At 49.7% G+C, this 21,657-nt stretch overlaps 1 protein-coding gene across 1 annotated transcript in view; it reads right to left on the bottom strand.

Annotated features, from left to right (window-relative positions):
• NID1 (nidogen 1) overlaps positions 1-21,657 on the bottom strand; it is an 83,063-nt gene that overhangs the window by 29,264 nt on the left and 32,142 nt on the right. Inside the window, exons 5-10 of the mRNA XM_032849676.1 lie at positions 19,132-19,281; positions 14,271-14,522; positions 11,619-11,819; positions 9,023-9,268; positions 8,034-8,177; positions 2,834-2,959 (exon numbers count right to left, since the gene is read on the bottom strand). Of these exons, the coding sequence (XP_032705567.1) occupies positions 2,834-2,959; positions 8,034-8,177; positions 9,023-9,268; positions 11,619-11,819; positions 14,271-14,522; positions 19,132-19,281 (1,119 nt within the window). The remainder of the gene's footprint in view (positions 1-2,833; positions 2,960-8,033; positions 8,178-9,022; positions 9,269-11,618; positions 11,820-14,270; positions 14,523-19,131; positions 19,282-21,657) is intronic.

Here is a 21,657-nt window from a genome sequence, read left to right as displayed (position 1 = left end):
TCACACAATTGGAATTTCTAGATGGCTTTGCTGACAACATTCATTCAGACAGGGGTCAGGACAGTCACAGAGGACAGAGGCTGCCCCGAGAACCTAAGCCACTGGAGGGGACACTGGGGCACCCCGCTGTGCTCTCCTCAAAGGCTTCTGACCTTGCTGAGCTGGCAATTTCTCTACAACTCTGATCCCACCCCTTCCACAAATGGGAAACGACATGCTGGGAGGAAGGGGGTGCATTCTGGAAAGGAGAGAAAACCAGGCTCAAATGAGAATTAAAATTTAACTAGAATCCCGGGCAGACTGTAAGTGGGGTTGTGCTTTCCTAGTGCCGCCTTTTCTGAAGAGAAGCATGGAAAAGGACCCTTCCCTGACCTGGAAGGAGCAAAGCGGGCTGCTGGTCCTGAGCCGCTGCCGCCCTCCTGGCAGCGGTCCCCCAGAACGACCTGCAGGCTGGTTGGGCTGGAAATGAGGTGACAGGAGAGAAGGGGGAGATTCCAAGAAGGAAAGAGAACCAAGAGTAAGAAGTCACAGGTTAGAAGGAGGGAAAGGTGTACAGGGTGTAAAGAGCTCTAAGGAAGGTGGTTTCCCTAGTTACTTTTAAGTTCTGAACATAAAGTCACAAAAGTGAATGTTTTACATTAATTTTTCCCAACAATACGACAGGCAGGGAAGGGAGAACACTGGGTGAAGCAAGCCCTCTTCCTGGCATGTGGGATGGGCAGGTACATGGTGTTGTGCACTGCACAAAGACACCCACTTGAGGGGGTCAGTGGAACCTCAAATCTCCCCACGTTCCACACATAGAGCCGTGTATCCTAGGGCTATGGCCATGCAGAGGGTGGTTGTCTGTGTCTTCACAAAAAGGTGATTTATGGCCTGTTTTCATACTTTGCACATTCTAATTAACTGTAAAAGCTGGCATGCAGTGGAAAAGAGAAAGGTCGCAGGTTTACAGAAAATGCCAAACACGGAAGTCCACGAGGCAGTTCCCCACGGGAAACCGAACCTCACAGAAAGAGGCCCGCAGCCCCTGCATGAGCCCCAGCCCTTCACTGTCGGCGACCACCGCACTGGCCTCCTCGGCTGTCCCAACTCTCTTCTCTCCCTTCCCTGCTGAGACCTGGGATAAATCTTTCCAACCCGGGCTTTCTGTGCAGCATACAGTTGTGACGGAGAATTTCGGCAGAGGTGACCCAGCGACAAGCCAGAGCGACTGGCTGGAACGCGTTTAGGCCGACGCGGTTTTCCCTGTGAGCCGCCTCTCCGCGCTGCGGCTCTCAAAGGAGCTGGGCAATGGGGGCTGGCGGCCGGGCTTGCGGGCAGTGGGGACTCAGGAGGCCTCACGAGGCCTAGACCCGGTGGCAAGGCTTCAGGTGACTGTCACATGTGTTCCCGAGCGGTGGGATCCCCGGTTCAGACAAAATCTCACCCAGAATGTGACATGCAGGGAAATGAAAGGCTGGAGGTCGTGGCGGGGGACAGAAGGGCCCCGGCTCCTACGGCTCCTCCCCAGCAGCTCCCAAGGGACCTCCGAGGGCTCTAGGCAACCCTGTGAGCCCACGATCCAGCCCGAGGAACCGAGGTCCAGACACGTGAGGTGTCCTCCTCAAACTCCAACACCTCGGAGCAGACATCTGCCTCCCCTGCCCTGCGGTGAGTGCGCTCAGCAGAGGGACATCGCGCCTCCCAGCCACCGACCCTGGAGCCGCATTCTCCCACCAGCCAGGGCTGAGTCCAGACGTAATGGAAACGGGGCTGTCATGAAAAATAAACGTTCAAGTTGCCTCCATCTCCAAAAAGCAGGGAAGGAAGTTGGGCCAAACACACAGAAATGGTTGTTCTCTATCGAGAGAGAAAAAAATGACCTTAGCAGGGCCGGGATCTGCACTCCGTGCAAGGGGACCGGCTTCCCAAAATGTGCAGATGTTTGGGTCACGTTCAAAACCCGAGAACGGCCTGTTCCCTTCCGCCCTCAGGCCGTCACCTCGCCCTGGGACCTCGGCAGCCCTGCCTGAGCGTCAGGGCGGAGGGAAGGGAGCACGCCTGGCTCCAGCGAGCAGCCAGGCAGCAGGAAGGGGGCGGCTCCGTGATGCGACACAAGAATCTGTTTTAAAACTGGGACCACAAGGCACCTGGGTGGCTCAGTCGATTAAGCCTCTGCCTTCCGCTCAGGTCATGGTCCCAGGGTCATGGGATCGAGCCCCGCATCGGGCTCTCTGCTTGGCGGGGCACTTGCTCCCCCCGCCCCCCACCGCCTGCCTCACTGCCTACTTGTCTGTCAAATAAATAAATAAAATCTTTAAAAAATAAATAAATAAAATTGGGAGGACAAGTTGAGCTTGGAGGCCCATTCAGCACGCTGCCTGCCGGACCCGGACATCTCCAAGAATCTTTGAACTTAAACTTCTTGGCCCCCGCCAGGTCCAAGTGTGGCAGCAGGAAAAAATGGAAACGTCTGAACAGTCTGGCCCTTGGGGCTGGCCCACGAGCACCAGTCCCCACAGCACCGGCCTGCAGCATGGTGAGCCCCACAAACAGCTTCTCCTCACCTCCTCTGACAGGGCCAAGAAGTTCTGCTAAGGCTCGTGGCTTATTCTAGCACTGCTTCTGCTTAGGTGTGCGACCCTTGGGTAGGTGGAGGGAAGGGACAAAGTCTGGTCAGTCTTCCAAAACGGCTTCCCCGAACAACAGAAGGCGGGGCCCCCATGTTAGCCAGATGATGACTGGGCGGCGCCTGCACTCAGACTGTGGGCAACACACCCCGCGTGCACGAGCGGAGTGACAAGTCATCCTAAGAACTTACCCAATTTGACAAGTCGCCCGCAGAACTTACCCACACAGGCTCCTGCCTCTGAGAACTGATAGCCGTCCACACACTCGCAGCGGAAGGTTCCAGGCTGATTATTGCAGACGGCGTGGCTCCCACACACCGAGGGCTGTTCTGAACATTCATCGATATCTACAACAAATTTTTTTAAAAATCCACACTTTAAAAAAAAAACAACACTTCAAATATGGGTAAATACAATGAAATAGAGTATTTTGGCCTGCACATGGATCAATTCTAAGACAAACTCTTTTATGGTCCAAAAGTTACATGAATACGACTTTTTTCCTATTTATTTATTTTTATTTCATCATCAGGAGGAGAGCAGATGGAGAGAGAACCTCAAGCAGACGCCACGCGGGACGCAAAGCTCAGTCTCACGACCCTCAGATCGTAAGCTGACCTGAAACGAAGGGTCGGACGCTTCACTGAGCCACCCGGGCGCCCCAGTAAGAGTTTTCTTCCTGTGTGTCACTTTCGAGAGTGACCCCAAGGCCCTCCTACGTAACCACGTGCTTCCCCTGCGCGTCCCGGAGGCAGCCGCTGAGTCTGGGGCTCACTAACACCAGGCTGGCCCGAGCACGTCGGAAAGCCGGGTGCGCGCACGTCGGGAAGCCGGGTGCGCGCACGTCGGAAAGCTGGGTGCGCACGCGTCCAGACTGTGAACACGGCTCCTGAGGCCACAGAGCGTACTTAAATGCGCTACTCAAAAATATTACCTTGTCCCATTACAGGTACAAAGCGAAGCTGAACAATGTCAGGCCTAACTGTGAATTTATGAATGTTGTCTAGAGCTTAATGCACTAAAAGGGAGCTTGTCAGTGAACCGGCAGGGTGATGTCCTCTCATGACAACAAACACCAAAGCTATCACAAAAAACCATATGCTTTGGAGCTGGTCATAGCTAGGCTCCAATCTGCCTCCTTTAGTTACCAGCTTGCGTGGTCTTGGGCAAGCTACTAACTACTCAGCCTCAGTTTCCCCGTTGGCAAGTGAAGCACAGTATCACTGACCTTGAGGGGTTCTGAGGACTACAGGAGTTGGATGTAAGCCAGAGGAATGCCTAGTATGCTCAAGAAACGTAGCTATTATTATAATTTTCAGGGGTTCATCCTATAGCCGTGGGGATGTATTGGGCCGATCTAGGGACATGGCCCTCAGATGGCCACCAGGCATCAGGGTCCAATCTGTAGCTAACCCCACAGCAAGGCGGGTTGGCCCAGACAAGAAGCTGAGCTAACTTGTCATCGCCCTGATTACCTGTCCACTAATGGACTGAAATAAACACAATCACACGAGGTTCTTCCTATGCCAGCCTCATCCTCCGAGTATGCTGAGTATGAGTATTCTAGAAATGCCGGCATTTCTAGAACCTTGAGACATGGGGACGTCATTTCATGGTGGGCTGAGATCATACAAGTCCCCTCCTCTTCTCACCCTCCTCCAACGCCTTCACGGAACTTTCACACTTGGAAGACAAAGCCTCATGCGTCTATCTCCAATGGCCAACCTCGCCCATCTCTTCCCTGGTGAGACATATACCCTGCTGGTCTATCGAACCACATTGCCCAAGAGAGGCACTTCTGCCACATCTGCCCCAGAGCCTGACCTCTACCCGTGCAAACACCCAAACCAAATGGTATTCAGCTTTTTAAATATGTACCGCCAATGTCACGTTCCTGTGCAATGTTTAAGATACGAGATCTCACACCAGAGGACCGCTCCAGGCACAGGTGGGAGGTCACAGCACACAGCCCCTCCCTTTGGGGGCTTCGCGGCCCTTTCCACGAACTGGAGCTGGCGTGCGGCTGTGGGATACTCAGCACGGCCCCATCCGCCAGCTGCTCCTCCGACAACACAGGAAGAAAAAAAAATCGGTCCAGTTTCCACGGTCTCTGTGCCCTGACTCTCAGAGGACACTCCCTGCACAGATGTCTGCACGCCCTGTTCAGACTGCAGGGCTCCGGAGCTCGGACTCCACTGCCAAAGTTCAAGAGCCCAGAGCAAGAATTTTCAGTCAAAGGGACACAGCAAAATCACCCAGGGAAGTGTTCCAAGTTCCAGTCCTCCCCCCGCAGTTTGTGGACAGGAATGCTGCTTGGGTGATTAGGAGGGTGAGCACTCCCTTAGCCCCTACCTACTGCTGCCCAGTAGGACCTGCGGGCCTGTGGGATGAGGAAGGGGATGGTCCCCTGGCACGCGAAGGTCCCTCTCTCTCTATACACCCAAGCAGTTGACACCTTTTCTGTAGGGCAAGACTCTAGGAGTTTCGTCCTTATCGTGAAATTCTTCCGAATGTCTAATCTAAAACCTCCCTTCTGTAAACCAAGGGTGGGACTTTAAACCTTCCTTTAGTCCAAACAATAAACTGGTGGTAACTGCCCCCTCATAAAATATCACAAAATCTCCTTCAAGTTTGTTGTTTTTCTCCCTGGGAAGAGATCTCCTTGCACATAGATCAGTCTCTAGCCCAACAGGAAAGTCCTGGATAATTTGTGTAATTATTGCTTCCTAACTTTTTTCAGAGTGGCAACTTTTCATGTATTTTCAGCAAATCTAAATTTGCCCCTTTTCTGAGGGCCAGGCTCTCTGAGGAGAAGAGTCTCATGACTGATTTGTTACGTGCCTGTGTGTGCCCAACATTACCCGAAGAGGTCATCCAAAACCATCTCTACAGACTCCCCGCTGAGGAATGTATGGGAGTCATCCTGCCAGGCAGCAGAACTCTGCGATTCGTCTGGAAACCTTCTCCAAGCTATGCTGGAGGGACACCATGCAACGTGTCGCCAACACCGGGCTTGCTGGGGATGTCCTCTATCATCACATCAGTGTTACACAAACTGAGTTGCAAAGGCTCATTCTCATTCTCTTCTAAGTCACTTTCCAGGTCAAAATCACACACAACGTGATTTGCCTAATGCAATTTCCTACCAACAGCCTCACGTCTCGATGCATTAACACTCCAAGGCATGTTCTAGTGACCCCGAACAAAACAGTAGCCTGACCGGGAATATACTCACATTCCATGGTGCTAATCCCCCAGAACAAGGACTAGCCAGAGAACAAAAGCAAGTCCACACACGACCACCTGTCTTCCTGAGCGAGCACAGCGAGAGTTCTCTGTAACAGCAACAGAGTAGGGAAGGTATGGCCGGGTCGTGCGCTGGGAGGTGAAGCAAGCATTCCCACTACGGTCCGCTCAGGTGCCGGGAGTGGACAAATCAGCCGGAGGTCACGGCTCAGCAGCAGTGGGTTGGGGTGTCTCCATGCTTTACTCACATGTGTTCGTCTTACGAAGTCGAGGTAGGGCCATGTAAAGACCAAGAAGGTATACGCTTCCAGCACAGAAGTGAGGGAGCCCCCTCACTGCATGGTCTCCAAAACCATCTTCCTGGCCCTGGGAGGGCTCTGCCCCCCACTCCCCAGCTACCATGCTGCTTCAAACTGGCCTGAGCCAGCTCAGCCATGTAGGACTGTTGGGCCTGTGGGGGAAATTCTGGAACACTCTGATGATTAGAGGCACGTAGGAACTCTGTCCCCTTCCCAGTCGTCTGTTACAAGGAAGGAGAGCGTCGGACTGGATTCTACCACCTGTACAAAGCCATCAGCAGGCTAAAGGGTTACACGGTCTGTTCCTGCAAGCACATTTCCTGCTCCCCATTATTTCAGATGCCCCAGTGAGCCCCTTACTCTGAGCCAAATACAGGAACATACTGACAGTAGGACCTGCCAACCTTTATGTTAAATCAGCACACGAAATCTGCCACTCGTCAGAGGGCTGGATGCCAGACCCTAGGCATCACCCCTCGATTTCATGGCTCACCGGATTCTCAGACCCCAATCCTTCAAGGGGACTGGTCATCTTTCTGGCCAAACATACAGTGCATGCCACTCTTTCACGGGGGGCACATCCTTCTAGCATCTGCGACACCTGCTAGCGAGCCCTCGGCTGCAGAAGTGCTTGACACTCCCGCGCTGCTTGCTTCTGCTGGATGGACTCGTCACTGAGTCAGGAATCAACTAACTGACCCTCGGTAGTGCCCTAAAACTTAGTCACAAACACATGGGTAAGTATGCAAAATTATACTATAATCAGGAGCGCCTAAGGGGGCTCAGTCAGTTAAGTGTCTGCCTTTGGCTCAGGTCATGATCCCAGGGTTCTGGAATCGAGTCCTGTGCCAGGTTCTGTGTTCAGCGGAGAGCCTGCTTCTCTCTCTGCCTGCTGCTCCCACTCTCTGACAAAGAATAAGTAAATAAATAATAAATAAATAAAATCTTTTTAAAGACTCTTAAAAAAAGAACGTATTAGTATGCAGCTGTCATGGTAAGTATTCGAAGTTGAACTACAATCAAGTAAGTCTGGTGAGAAGGCAGTGAGCATAATGCTCGCGCGTGAGTCAGATCCCCGGTCCGACATTCCGGTGTCACCAGCTCGCTGGGGTGAGCCGCAGCATTTCTCAGCTTCAGACAAAGGAACGAACCTGCCGCCAGTGGAACAGCCACGACCAAAGTAAATATATAAATAAAGCGCATTAGCAAGTGTTGGCCAGGACGTGGCCGAGGGCAGCCCCCGTGCGCTGCCGGTGGGAATGTGAAACGGGACCGCCGAGGGGAGAAGTGTGGAGGTGCTCGAAGAGCCAAACCGGGAATCACCCTGTGGCCCAGCGACTCCACTTCTGAGTGCGGCCCCGGAGACTTGAAGGCAGGGACTCAGACAGGTACTTCGTACACTTGGGTTCACAGCGGCATCACCCACACCAGCCAAAAAATCGAAGCAACCCAAGGGTCCGCAGAGAGACGAAGCAGTTGAACAGATGGCAGCGAGTGCACCAACGGGATCGACTCCCACCTTCAGCAGGAAGTGATCTGGGCCCAGGCTACCACGTGGTGAGCCCTGAGGACACTATGCTCAGGGAACTGAGCCAGTCATGGAAGGACAGGACCGTGTAAGGCCACACTATGAAGTATTTAAAGAGTCACATTCATGGAAGTAGGGGCTGGGGGGACAAGGGAATGGGGAGTTGTTTAATGGGGACAGTGTTTCAGTTCTGCAAGACGACCACAAGAACCCGCTGTGGCGCCTGGCACACGCCCTGGTGCTCCCCTCGCCCCTCCCTCTCTTCACCTAGCCCTCTGGTCTGCTGACTTCGGACACCTCCTCCTGGCCTCTTCCCCAGCCCCCACAAGTCAGAAGGGATGGTTGTACCAGAGCAGATCCTTCCGTCCCCTCGGAAGCCTATGGAACACTCGCAGGTGAACTGAACCCCAGGGCCAGGGCGACAGGCAGCGTTGGTGTCACACCCGTGAGTGCCGATGTAGCAAGGGTTCTGCAGGGCATCCGGGGAGCCATCTGTGAAGGAGAGACACGGAAGCCAAGTGAGTGATCCAGGGATGCCTGCGGGTTTCCTCCTTCCACAGAGAGCAAGGCCCAGCTCATGACCCAGAGGGTCCTGGAACTAGAAACCGGCTGATTCCCATGTCACCCTCAGGCGGCATCAGCAAAGCACGTCCCTCCAGATCCATGCTTGTTTTTGTAAATAAAGTTTTATTGGGAACCAGCCGCATCCATTCACTTGCAAATAGTCTATGGCTGCTTCCGTGCCACAATGGCAGAACTGAGATCTTCAGGCACTATAGGGCTGGCAAAGCCTAGAATGTTTAATGCGGAGCCTTTTAAGAAAAAAAAAAAAGTACCACCCCCCAATGCCCAGGGCCCAGCTGTCACAGGAGGGAGAAAGACACCTGTCTTCCTCCTGCTTTATAGAGCTAAGCAAGGACAAACACGGCCGTCCAGGGAGGTGGCCTGGGTATGCAGGGAGCACCAAAAAGAATTAAAAAAGAGAAAGGCCTAATGCCGGATCCCAAGCATATAGAGCCCATGGGGTTGGAAGATTTGGGTGACACGCAGACGGCATACGAGCTCTCCAAATGCCAGCTCACCGCACGCAGCCCGGAGCAGCCCCAGACTGGACCTCGGAGCCAGTGATGTGCTGCCCCTGGGCAGGGGTGCGGAGGCTCCGTGCCGGACCTGCCCTGGCTTTACCTGGAGCCTCAGACCCTGAGCACACGCTCCTTTCACGGCCAAGCACGAGCGCGCTCAAATGCCCCGCCAAAGCCGGCCGTGGCCTTCAACAGTTCGCTCCGCCCCACATGGAAGGATGAGGAGAGAGGTTAGGTCCGGGCTGCCACTCCTACCCCTCACGGGACCGATGGAGTTGCTCAGCGCAAAGCGCAAGATCTTCTCCTCGCGGTTGTACAGGACAAACACGCTATCCACGGACAGCTGCTGGGTGCTGGGCAGGCCCGGCCGGGAGGGGTCGTGGGCGCACTCCTGGAAGGTGATGGTCTGGCGCCACTGGTAAGCGTGGATGTCGGAGGGGGTGGCGCCGTCCTGCTCCGGGCCCATCACGGTGTACTCCCGGGATGAGGACGACGTGATCACTGCGATGCAGCGGCCAGAGAAGGGAGACAAAGCAGGGCGACAAACGGGGCCAGAGGTTTAGTCGAGGGCTTTCAAACCGCGGGCAGCGGTCTCTGCCCAGATGAGCGACCCGATGGAACAGGTACCTAAGGCCATTTACTTGTGTGTTGGGACTCCTTGTGCTACCTCGGTCTCCCATACTGTTATGGTCTTGCTGTCACTGGTAATATTTCCCACTTTCTCTCCTCAAGGGCTCTTTATAACTTCTGAAGCCACCCAGAATCAACCGAGAGATCGAGTCTGGTGGAAAGGGCACACACAGGAAAGCAGGTTCACCTGAACCTACACCAGCACGCACAAGCTGTGCAATCGCGGGCCACTTACAACTTCTTTAGCCCCCATTTCTTTTACAAGTAGGTTGGGGTGAGAATGAGATAATGTGTATCAAATTTCTGGACCCACGCAGGCTAACGCTACTAAGATAAACTACCACTGATGTAGCATTGACCTCGTGACTAGCAGAGTGCTGGCGGCTTTCTATAGTTTCTTGCATCTGGGATTCAACAAATAGTGGCTGCTATGTATCACCCTAGATGAAGCAGTTCTCTGATACAAAAAAAAATAAAAAATAAAAAGAAGACACTATGTGGGTTTCATGTAGACAATTTCTGGAAAATTACTAAAATGCTGTGAGCAAACCTCAAGAGAGGAGAAGAGAGACAGTCTTCCCCGCTCAGGAGAGAGCCTGATTTTCAACCAGACGATGAAACTCTCAACTTCCTATTAAAAAAAAAAAAAAGAAAGAATAAAAGGCTCTTTATATTTGTGTGCTCTGCTATAGTTCATAACAAAAGCCAGAGGATAAATAAAAGATTAGTATAAGCTGCCTCTTGTCCAGCTCCCACGTGCTACACTGCCAGAAACACCATCTGGTCGCAGGCTGACTGCAGCCGGGGTCCCGCTGCTCATTCCAGCTCCCATTTACCAAGCCCCGTGGTCTCCAGGGGAGCCTGATCAGGCCACAAGCCATGGTAATTAGTACAACCTCGCTGGATGGCGATTTAATGAGAGACTTCAAAAAGCTCCTATTGTTTGGCTCAGCAACTCTACTTCTAGGAATTGAATCTTAGGAAAGAATCAGAAATTTGGTCAAGATTTATGATGAAGATGGTCCTTGGAACTCATTGTGGGATGGGAAAATTGGAAATAACATAAGCTTTAGAGAAGAGAATGGTTTAAATTAATGGCCATATAAGAGAGTAGTGCCGATTCATTAAAAAGGATTTTCAAAGCCTATTGAATGAACTATAAAGTATTCAGGATTTTAAATTAACTGGAAAATGAAGATATAATAATGGGGTACCACTGCGATTCTATTTAAATAAAAAACTGTATACCCAACTGTAGAGAACATGATAATACTGCATCAATGTCAAGTTTCCTGACGGTGATCATTGTGCTGTGTCCACATAACAGAATATTTTTGTTCTTAAGAAAAATGGGGGACTTATTCAAGGGGTGGACAATCACAATGGCTACAACTTACTTTCCAAAAATATATTATTTGCAAAAAAAAAATATATATATATATATCTATCTATCTATCTCTAGGTAAGAGAATGGTAAAATAAATATGGCAAAATCTTAACAATTGGTGAAACTGGGTAAACGGCAGGTGGAAATTGTGTTACTTTCAACTCTTATGTAAGTGTGAAATTATGTGAAATACTAAATTAAAATATAGGTGTATACATATATACATATGCACATATATTTACATACGGATACAACAGCCATGCTGTAGGTTATATCCCTAGGACTTACAAGATCTATATTGAAATATTATATATATATATATTTATTTATTTATTTACTTACTTATTTATTTATAATGGGGTATTTTTCAAGATTTTTATTTTTAAATAATCTTTACACCCAAGGGGGGGCTCAAATCCTCCAGTCCACCCCCCACCTACCACCCAGACAGCCAGGAGCCTCTGCTGGGGTATTTTATATGTAAATGGAGAAAAGGCTGAAAGGAAATAATTTAAACCTAATAATAATTATGCCCCAGTTTTACCATTATGCATAATTTCTCTTTTTGGGGCACTATTTTTCTATATCTGTATTATGTCTGTGCATTATGTCTGTAATTAGAGGAAAAGGTGATTTTAATAAGCTAGCGCCCATCTGTTTCCCGCTAGGAAGCCCAGGGGACTGCCCTGGCATAGGGCCGCTGGAGCGGTGGGTGGGTCTGGAGTCAGTGGGGAGCTGGGGTTGTCCCCACAACCCTCTCCCCCGGCCCCTGCCCCCTCCCCCCATCTCCTTACCCCCATCCCCCCTGCACCCCATGCAGCGCTGGTGGCTCACCCCCACGGGAGTAGTGGTAGAGCTCCGTGTAGGGCTCGATGTGCACGGAGGAGCCAAACGGGATGTGGGGCACGTGGCCCTCCAGCTCCGTGTCGATGGTCAGGTGTCCGTGCTCGTCAATGCCGCTGAACTGCTGCTTGATGATCAGCTTGCCCGGGGACCCCACGAAGGTCACCTCAGCCTGGCGGGTGAACTCGCCTCCTGGAAAGCAAGGCCCGTCATTCTACCATCTGGGAAGTCCCCCTCAGGCCAGCCCCAGGCTTGGGGGTGCTGCCCAAGGAGACTCGCACCTCCTCCATGAGGGCTTTAGTTGGGTCGGGAGACACAGAGATGGTGACGCTGAGGGCAGAGCCGGGACCTCCACGCGGCCCCGCTGAACACAAACAGAGGAGAGAAGCTGCTTCCCAGCCCCACAGCAGCCTCTGGGACATGGCGGGTCAGAGCTGGGAGACTCAAAGGACAGGAGTCTGACTCCCAGCTGTGCCAGGTACTGACTGAGAGAACCGGAACAAGTTACCCAACCGCCAAGCCTCCGTGTCTTGATGATAAAGACTGATGCAGGCTACCTTGTGGAGACTGGATGAGATAAAGCATGTTACAAAAGTGCTCTGTCAAACATCAAGGGCTCCAAGATGCCAAGTGGTGGTGACAACTGTTGGAACAGTTCAGTGTGCTGCACACCATCACTGGTCCCCCAAAACCGCCCAGGGAGCACTCACGACGGGGGTTGGCGCAGCAGCTCCCCTCAGCCTGTGCAGGCCCAGACAGCGGCAGAAACACTTGCCCTACTACCAGCTTCTTCTCTTTTCCACATGTGCACACCCCCAGGACGGTGGGGATGCTGGCAAACTACAGCACCGGCGCGAACTCTGGCCGGCAGCCCTGGGGCCAAGAATGATGTTTACGTTTTTAAATGGTTTATTAAAAAGCCAAAAGAATAACATTTCATAGTACGTATATTATCATACGTATTTCACATATATGTGAAAATTATATGAATATTGAGTTTTAGTGCCCACTAGCAAAGTTTCATCAGCCACACTAACTCATTTACATACTAGCTACGGTGCTTTTGCTCCCGAGTTGCAACGGAGATGTATAGACAAGAATATTTAGGCAAGGGGCGCATGGGTGGCTCAGCAGGTTAAAGCCTCTGCCTCCGGCTCAGGTCATGATCCCAGGGTCCTGGGATCAAGCCCCGCATTGGGCTCTCTGCTCAGCAGGGAGCCTGCTTCCTCCTCTCTGCCTACTTGTGATCTCTGTCTGTCAAATGAATAAATAAAATCTTAAAAAAAAAAAAAAAAAGAATATTTAGGCAAAGCAAATATTTACAATCTGCCCCTTGGCAGGGAATGGGACAACCCCTGCTTTATAGTAAGGACCCAAGTCCCAGGCAGATATCCAAGTGCTAATCCAGTTCCCAGGGCAGTTAAGAGCCACTGTAGTAACACAGATTTGCTGTGGCAGGGAATTTGTCAAGTTTCCCTCGGCCTGGCTGATGATAGTGGTTACGAAATATTGCCAGTTTAAATGAACCCACAGACAAAGCAACACCACGTTGAAAAGCTGTGCAGGGAAGGAGCAGCATCTGTGGTCTGACTGCAAAGCTCCGCTGTGTGTGCAAAGGAAGGAGCGTGTTTGCATAAGAACATGAACTCAGTAATAATACTCGGGATATATGCGCCTGGGGGAGAGAGGGAAAAAATATTGGGCCATGCATTTGGTATCTTATGGGTAGATGCCCCCCTTTCCAAATATATATCCTCTCCTTTCTTAAAATGATCATATTTCCGGAAGCCTCTGTAGCTGTTGGAGGGTTACCCTTGCAAAGCCTAGAGACCCTGCCTCACCTTGTCTCCGCGATAAAGTCTGGCTGAGGTTCCGGCCAGGCAAGGCAGTGGGGAGATAACAGACTGAGGCGCTCAGAGGCAGCGATGAGTACTGTGACCCAAAGCAGGCTCCAGGTCCTGCGAATGGCCAGAGGGGAAGGACACAGTCTCTCGTATCCAAGCTGTTCCAGGAAAGGGCCTCCAGCATGCACAGGGTTGCTGGCCTCAGCAGAACGTGGGAGAGGCCATGGCCACACTATGGAAATGCCCCCCGCCACCGAACCTGACCATCTGTCCACGTGTTTACTAAAGACTGAACTGTCCCTGACAGGGTAGAGCCTCTAAAAAGCTCCAAGGAAAGTCAGGTTTTCTAAGACTTGAGAGGATTATGTTTCTCAGGTTTAATTTTCCAGCTAGAAATGAAAAGTTCCTGTTCTCCAAGCAGATACCGAAGCAATGTCAAATATCAGATCAGGTTGGCTGGGAATTTGGAGGCAGGACTGAGAAACAGAATGAGGGATGGGAGGCTTGAGAAACACTTCGGGGTGGGATGCTGGAAGAGATGACCTCATGTACCCCGCTGGAGACTTCTAAAACCTCCACCACGAAATCACTCCCTGATCAAAATGCAATTCTAGATGGCCTTAGTGAGTACATACTAATGAAAAAATTAATGATGGTTTTACCTCAACATCTTCTTTCTGGAGCCCCCAAATGCTCATCAGTAAGTTGTCTGCAGACCTGGAGTTCCCCTTCCATTCACATCCAGGCTCCCCAGGCACCCCCGGGAGGCCCACTGACTATAATGTCTGAGACAGTTTACCTGTGATGCTGAACCCATTCTTGAATCCATCCTGTTCCACCGCAAACATCCATCCAATGATGCCTCCGACAGGGGCCAGGGGAAGCAGAGAGTAGCCAACGGTCTCGGGAATGGTGCTGATGGCCGTGTAGGAGCGTCCATGGTTCATCACCACGTAAGAGTGGAGGTCGGTGTTCTCAAAGACGATGGGGACCGGGCTGTTCCCCACAAAGATCCTTCCTTTCACCTTGCCATTAACTCGCTGGGGGGAGCCTGAGCAAGAAACAAAGAAGCCAGCCTTTTCAAAAAGAAGAACGTGCCTGGTAGGACCTATACCTGTATTTAAAAATAAATTTTTTTAAGATTTTATTTATTAATTTTTTAAAAAGATTTTATTTATTTATCTGTCACAGAGAGAGAGTGAGAGAGAGAGAGTACCAGCAGGCAGAGTGGCAGGCAGAGGAGGAGGAAGCAGCAGGCTCCCCACTGAGCAAGGAGCCCGTTGCGGGAGTCAATCCCAGGACCCTGGGATCATGACCTGAGCTGAAGGCAGATGCTTAGCTGACTGAGCCACCCAGGCATCCTGGACCTGTACCTATAAAGCAAAGAGACAGAACAGCATTGGGGTAAAGGGCTTTGGGTTAACTCAAAGTAGTTGTCCCCAAGAGGACAGTACATACAACCGTCTGTGAGCCTTAGAAATTCCAGTATCCTGCCTCTCTCCCATGCTGATGGATAACAGCACGGAAGGAGCTCCGACGGGAGCCACGTGTGATGGAGGAACTTCGGGGACAAATGAAATAATCTTAGGATAAGAACAGTGTCACGGGTGATGCAGAAGTAGGTGATCCCATCACTGATCACTTTTGAGTGTCTAAGGGACAGAATGAGCAATTTGGGTGGGACAGAGGGCCAGAAGGGATGGTCCTGGGGATCTGGGAAATTTGGCGGCCTGATCTATCACACATCCTAACACACAGATTGGGCTCAATTACGGTCCTCTCGCCAAGCGTGAGGACTGTCCATCGGCCCAAGAGCCAACAGCCATAGGCACCGCAGATGTCATGCACCACACAAATGTGGCCAATGGCTCCGACCGGCTTGTAGGCTGGGGCGTGTTCACGGCTGACTGTTCCATTCAGACAACTGGGAAAGATATGCAACATACTATGGAAATTTAAAAGCTTTTGCCATTAATTACCTAATAATATATAAAGAATAATATTTTTGTTTTAAAAAACACGTTAATAATAATTGTCAGCATATACCTGGGGGAAAATACCAGAAGAGATATACACAAAACTGCCAGGAGGGGTTAACTCGGGGCAATACAGTAAACTTTCATTTGCTATAACATATGCCTCTATGTTTCATGAAGATCTAGGAGGTGCATATGTTCCTGTTTAATCAGGAAAATGTCAGATCTAAAGAAATGAAGTTGTTCTTGCATTCAAGTAAGAAAACTTGGGGCGCCTGGGGGCTCAGTGGGGTAAGCCTCTGCCTTCAGCTCAGGTCATGATCTCAGGGTCCTGGGATGGAGCCCCGAATTGGGCTCTCTGCTCAGCAGGGAGCCTGCTTCCTCCTCTCTCTCTGCCTGCTTTCTGCCTACTTGTGATCTCTGTCTGTGTCAAATAAATAAATAAAATCTTCCAAAAAATTTTTAAAAAATAAGAAAACTGAAGGTTACCATATGATCCAGAAATTCCAACTCCTGGATATATTCCCCAAAGAACAGGAAAGCTAGGTCCACACAAAAACTTGAATGCAAATGTTGTTCGTAGCCTTGTTCATCACGGCCAGAACGCCCATCATTGGTATAACGGCGCAACAGAACACATAGCTAGAAGAAAGGAACCAAATACTGACGGATGCCAAAACACGGACGGACCCTAGAAACACCTGCTAAGTGAAAGAAGTCAGACTTGGAAGGTTACATATTGTATGATTCCGTGGAATGAAATGGAAAGGTTTCCGAAGAAGACAACCCATCAGGAGAGGGCGTGGATCAATTGCGGACAGGGGCGGGGGACCCGGGGGAAGTGGGGAAGAGGGCTAGTGGATACAGCGTTTCTTTCTGGACTGATAAAAGTGTTCTACAACCAAACAGAGGTGATAGTTGCCCAAACGAGTGAAGAGCCGGAAACCCACCGAACTCTATGCTTTAAACAAGGGTGTTAATTATATCTTTAAGAAAACTGAAAGACCAAAGAGTTGAGCATCTATTTCTGGGCTCTCTATTCCGTTCCATTGATCTATATGTCTGTTTTTGTGATGTCCACAATAGCCAAACTATGGAAAGAACCTAGAACAGATGAATGGATAAAGAAGATGTGGTTCATATACACAATGGAATACTACGCAGCCATCAAAGGAAATGAAATCTTGCCATTTGCAATGACATGGATGGAACTAGAGGGTATTATGCTGAGTGAAATAAGTCAATCGGAGAAAGAGAATGATCATATGATCTCTCTGATATGAGGAATTTGAGAGGCAAAGTGGGGGGTTTAGAGGGTAGGGAAGAGAAAAAATGAAACAAGATGGGATCGGGAGGGAGACAAACCATAAGAGACTCTTAATCTCACAAAACAAACTGAGGGTTGCCGGGGGAAGGAGTGGGGAGGTTATGGACATTGGGGAGGGCATGTGCTATGGTGAGTGCTGGGAAGTATGTAAGCCTGATGATTCACAGACCTGTACCCCTGGGGCTAATAATACATTATATGTTAGTTTAAAAAAAAGGTAATAAAAAACAAAGAAAACTGAAGGAAGAGGTCAACAGGTCACCTTGGGCTGTTCAGGTCTGATGCAGAATTAAATTCGATCAGTTATCAATTGCACATACATTGGTTCTCTTCCTAGATTACCAGGGACAGGATATTCATGCCCAGCTCCTTCCCTTGGGACTCAGCAGAGTTTTCGGAATGCAGTAAGTTCCCAGTGAAGTCTGTTGAGTAACCCTGGACAGACAGGCTCACCCTTGAGCACCATCACCCGTGTGCAGATCTTTTGCTGTGTTCAGTACACCCAAGCCATTATGCAGGGTCACTGACCAGACAAGGCATGCTTGATACACACAGTGCTTCTGCACACAGATTGTGTCATTACACCGGGGAGTGCTATGCAGTTGGAAGACTAATAGCGAAAAAATGCATCCCCCAAACAATTACAGAAACAAGCAGGAAAGCCAAGCAAAGGAAACCAAACAAATTTTTTCCACCAAACCTTGAGCCAGAAAAAAGTTTTAAAAGTAGCAAGAATCCAACAAATATTTAAACCACAGAACTATTATGGGGCGTGTATATAATGTCAAAATATGCAGCTGGACAGTCTGTTATAGCTGAGCTTGCCACCAAACAAACTGCTCGGCATTTCCAGCTCTGATACTGGCGTGGGAAGAGCTAAGAGGTTGCTCTTTGAGAATGAGCTCTCCTTGCAGATTCTGGAAGCTTCTCTCAGGCCGAGAGAAGTACAAAAGCCAAGCCTGAAACAAAGAAGCAAAGGCACATCATACCTGGGGTGGTGGGATTTCAAAGAAAACAGAACATATTTACAGAAGTTCAGAACATCCCCCCGAATTTACATGAGACGGAGACATAATTTTCTTTCATTTCTTCAGATGGTATTTAGCAAAACTGACTTTATCTCACTGTGACCCAGAAGGAAACTTTTTTTAGCAAATTGAAATAACTGATTTAACTACAGCTATGGCTGGTGATGTGAAAAACAAACCATTCCTTCTACTGAGTTTAATTTAGTCAAATTTTGCGGAACAGTTGAGGTTCCTCGTTCAACACGAGGAAAATGACCAGTGAGTGACAAGTGAGGTGACTTGGTGTCTGAGGGGTCAAAGGTACAGTAGGGTCGGGTTTTTGTTGCTCTTGTTTTAATTTTAGTTTATAGCCCCAGGCTCCCGGAGGTCTCACTCTCTGAGTATCATTATCCTGACCCTCTAGGCTTTCACCCAGATTCTCCTGCTCACCCGAGAGCATCAACACCGGTTGGTCCTCTTGGGGGCAAAGCTCGGACTGACGCCGGCCTACAGCCGAACAGGTTTTGGCGTCGGCCCCACAATGGGTCTGGTGCTCCAGAATTAAGCGGCGCGCCCCTCATGTCCCGCCATCATCATGCTGTGACTTCAGGGGCACGACGAGAGGACAGCCTGAGGGGAAGGGTGCTGGAACACACTTTCCCCACTATGAACTTTGGTCCACGCCTGCCCACTGTGGCCCCGCTGGGGTTTCACAAGCTCTCGGGTCTGTGAACAACGCCACGGAGGAGGTTGGAAAGAAACAGAGGAAAACGAGAGGCATTAACTATGCCTGGTCCGGGTTGTGTTCTTTCAACACTTCAGCCTTTGTCCCACACAAGGGGCAGCTGTGAAGCTGGGCTCCCACAGGCAGTCATTTCCAAGACGGTGAAGGACAGAGCACAGGAAAGAAAGAGACCTCACCATAGTGCTAAAGTGGGCCTTCCCTGAGAAATGGGCTTTAGAGAAGGATGAGAAAGAATGGTAACGAGAGATTAAATATCACTTAAAATCTAGTACCTACAAAAAACACTACTCCCCCTTCGGAGAGCTGGGTAGAGGCCAACATTTCAAAACAAACCTCAAAACAAAAACTCCACTTCCTCCTTCTCCCTGCACAAATGGAACACATAAAAGCCAAATGCCTTCTTTCCTTTCCTGAGAGAGAGAGAGAGAGAGAGAGAGGGCGCACGCAGACGGAGAAGGAGAGAGGGAATCCAAAGCAGGCCCCACGCCCAGTGTGGAACCCAACACTGGGCCCAATTTCACAACCTGAGATCATGACCCTGAGTCGAAACCAGGAATGGGACTGTTAATGGACTGAGCCCCCCAGGCACCCCCAAAGCCAATTACCTTCCGCAACACACTGCCGGCCGTTGCCAGTGTAGCCGGCCACACAGCTGCAGCAGAAGCCGGTGGCGAAGTCCCTGCACTCGGCGTGCACAGAGCACTGGTGTCTGTTGTTGGCGCACGTCTGGCGGGAGTCCGTGTTGTAGCTGAACACTGTTCAGAGAAAACACAGCACGCTGTCAGCACTTTGCACAGTGGGGGGCCAGGCTTCCCTGTACTGTGCGTGCCCAAGCCTTGCAGGAATTCCCATCTGCGAGGGGCATTCTGGGCCAGGCTCACCGCCGATAGCCACCTAGGTCCTGCAGTGACTCCTGCAGTCCAACCACCAAGGCCAGTGGATCTAGAAGGAGTCTGAGAAGTCACAGTGGTGTTATTTAAAAATGCTATAATCCAAGGGGTTGGATCACTGAATCCGTATTATCACTATATCAATACTAGGTCACCGCCACCCAATATCAACATTAATATGGTACCCGGGTAATGGGGTCAGATTAGCTTCACATTTTGGGACAGAACACAAATTTTTTTTTTTTTTACTATCTTTTAATTGTGGTTAAAAATAATTATATATGTATATACATATATCTTAAAATTTGTCATTTTGATGACCTGAAAATATTTTAAAACTTTCCCCTTTTTCTCCCCCAGGGGAAAATTCAGAAGCTCTTACACGCAGAAACTGATTAGAAATAATTCCCTGGTCACACTTGGTCTAAAGCTCTTTGACCGAAGAAACAAAAAGAATTTCTATTTCAAATTCCTACCTCCCAGCTTCATTTTGTGAGAATTATGAATCATCTCATTAAATTTTATAATCCAGAGCAAATTAACTTAGAATGAAGTTCAAAAGCTCACGGAGCCGGAGGGGGGATGGGCTTTTCGAGGGGATAATGATCCGATTTATAATTGCGTGTTATGAGGGAAGAAAAAAGTAAAAGTTTAACCTAGGTAGATGGGATTCGTCTACACAGGCGGGAATTTGTCTACACAGGCGGGAATTTCCAGTGCGTATAAAGGAGGCATTTGGCGCTGGGAACACTTGGGCCCTAAGCTGAGCACACGACGTGACTGACGGCTTTGGCTCCAGCTGTGGCCCGGCTCCCAGCGGGTCCCTGACGGCCTGCGAACCTGCAGGCGACTTTTCAAGTAACACCAGGAATGTACGGCTGCCTACAGAAAACTGACCTTTCTCATAAATACAGTGAAAGAAAGCCATGGGACAGAGGAACAGAAAAACATCTGTCTTAGACACATTGGGGGTTCAAATCTAGGCTTTCATCAGGACCAAGTACTATCTATATACCTCCCTAAGTCGTTAGTGCTAGCTGTGATCTCATGTCAAAGCGATGGCTTCACAGATAAGAATCCCACAGACACCTAGATAGGGGAAAAGCAGAATAAGACTCCAGACTCCACATGGGCAAGTCAACATACTCCTCATATCTGGGGGGATTAGTCTGGAACCAGCTACTTAAGGGCAGAGAACTGTGCGCTAAGAGCTGTTAGCGTCACCCCAGGAAATCCGGGATGTGGAGGGGAGCTCTGAGTCCTGAACCCAAGTCCTCCTCATGCCATAAAGGGTAACCTCGCCATGTCTGTGCCTTGGAAGTTGAGCAAGCACAGTTCCCGGGGCCACCAGATCCTGTCCGAGCTTTGGGATACTCAAAGAAGAACAGACATTGAGAATGACTGCTGTGAAGCAAATCAGAAGTAAAGAGAAATAAAAATTGAGTGAATCTTGTGGATGGAGTTGATTTCTCTGGGGGTCTTATAACCTCATACTAGAGTCAAAGCATTATATGGACGCTTGGACCATCTCACGTACGTGGATGTTAGAGGTTACAGGTCAGCCTGAAGCTGAATCAGTCCTTCAGCTCAGTTTGAACATCTGTTATAAGACAAATCAAAGCACGCTGGTGCGCCAATGGTTTTTCCATCAAAAACGTAACAAAAATTCGACAGAATATGGTTGACAAGAAAAGATTGTATTTTAAAACTATCTTTCAAAAAAAGGCATCTCTAAAAGGGTAACTCCATTTTATAGCTTCACAAACCAACTCTGAAGCTGACAGGACCTGGGAGGAAAAAATAATCAACCACCCTCATTCCAAAACCAAGAGGAAACAAACGTCAAAGATAAACAGGGTAAATAGCCAAAGAAATTTCTAAACTGTTTTTTCAGGTGGGTGAATCTATTTCTGATCCCAGAAGTCACAAACAAGAAAATCTGACTTTCAAAATAACTCCAAGGCAATTTTCTCTTTAAAACAGGACCAAAAGGGAGTCAGGAGACACTTGAAAGAGCGCCGGCTCAGCAGCCTTGTAGCCGCAGCCCTGATCCCCAAAGATCCCTCGGAGTCTTTGAAGCCATCAGGCCCATCCAGCTAAGCCCCACAGCCGCAAGGGCTGCCCCTCTGTCCCCAGCTGTCATCCTCCCAAACCATCACGTAAGGCGACAGACACCCTCCAGCGGAACTCCCATTGGGAGACCCAATTGCCCCTGGACAGACCCGCTGGGCAGCAAATGGC

Source organism: Lontra canadensis, unplaced genomic scaffold (assembly GCF_010015895.1).
Source record: "Lontra canadensis isolate GAN:19392208 unplaced genomic scaffold, GSC_riverotter_1.0 scaffold239, whole genome shotgun sequence".
Taxonomy (NCBI): domain Eukaryota; kingdom Metazoa; phylum Chordata; class Mammalia; order Carnivora; family Mustelidae; genus Lontra; species Lontra canadensis.
The sequence above is the reverse complement of the archived record's forward strand: the minus strand, read 5'-3'. Positions and strand labels throughout refer to the sequence as shown.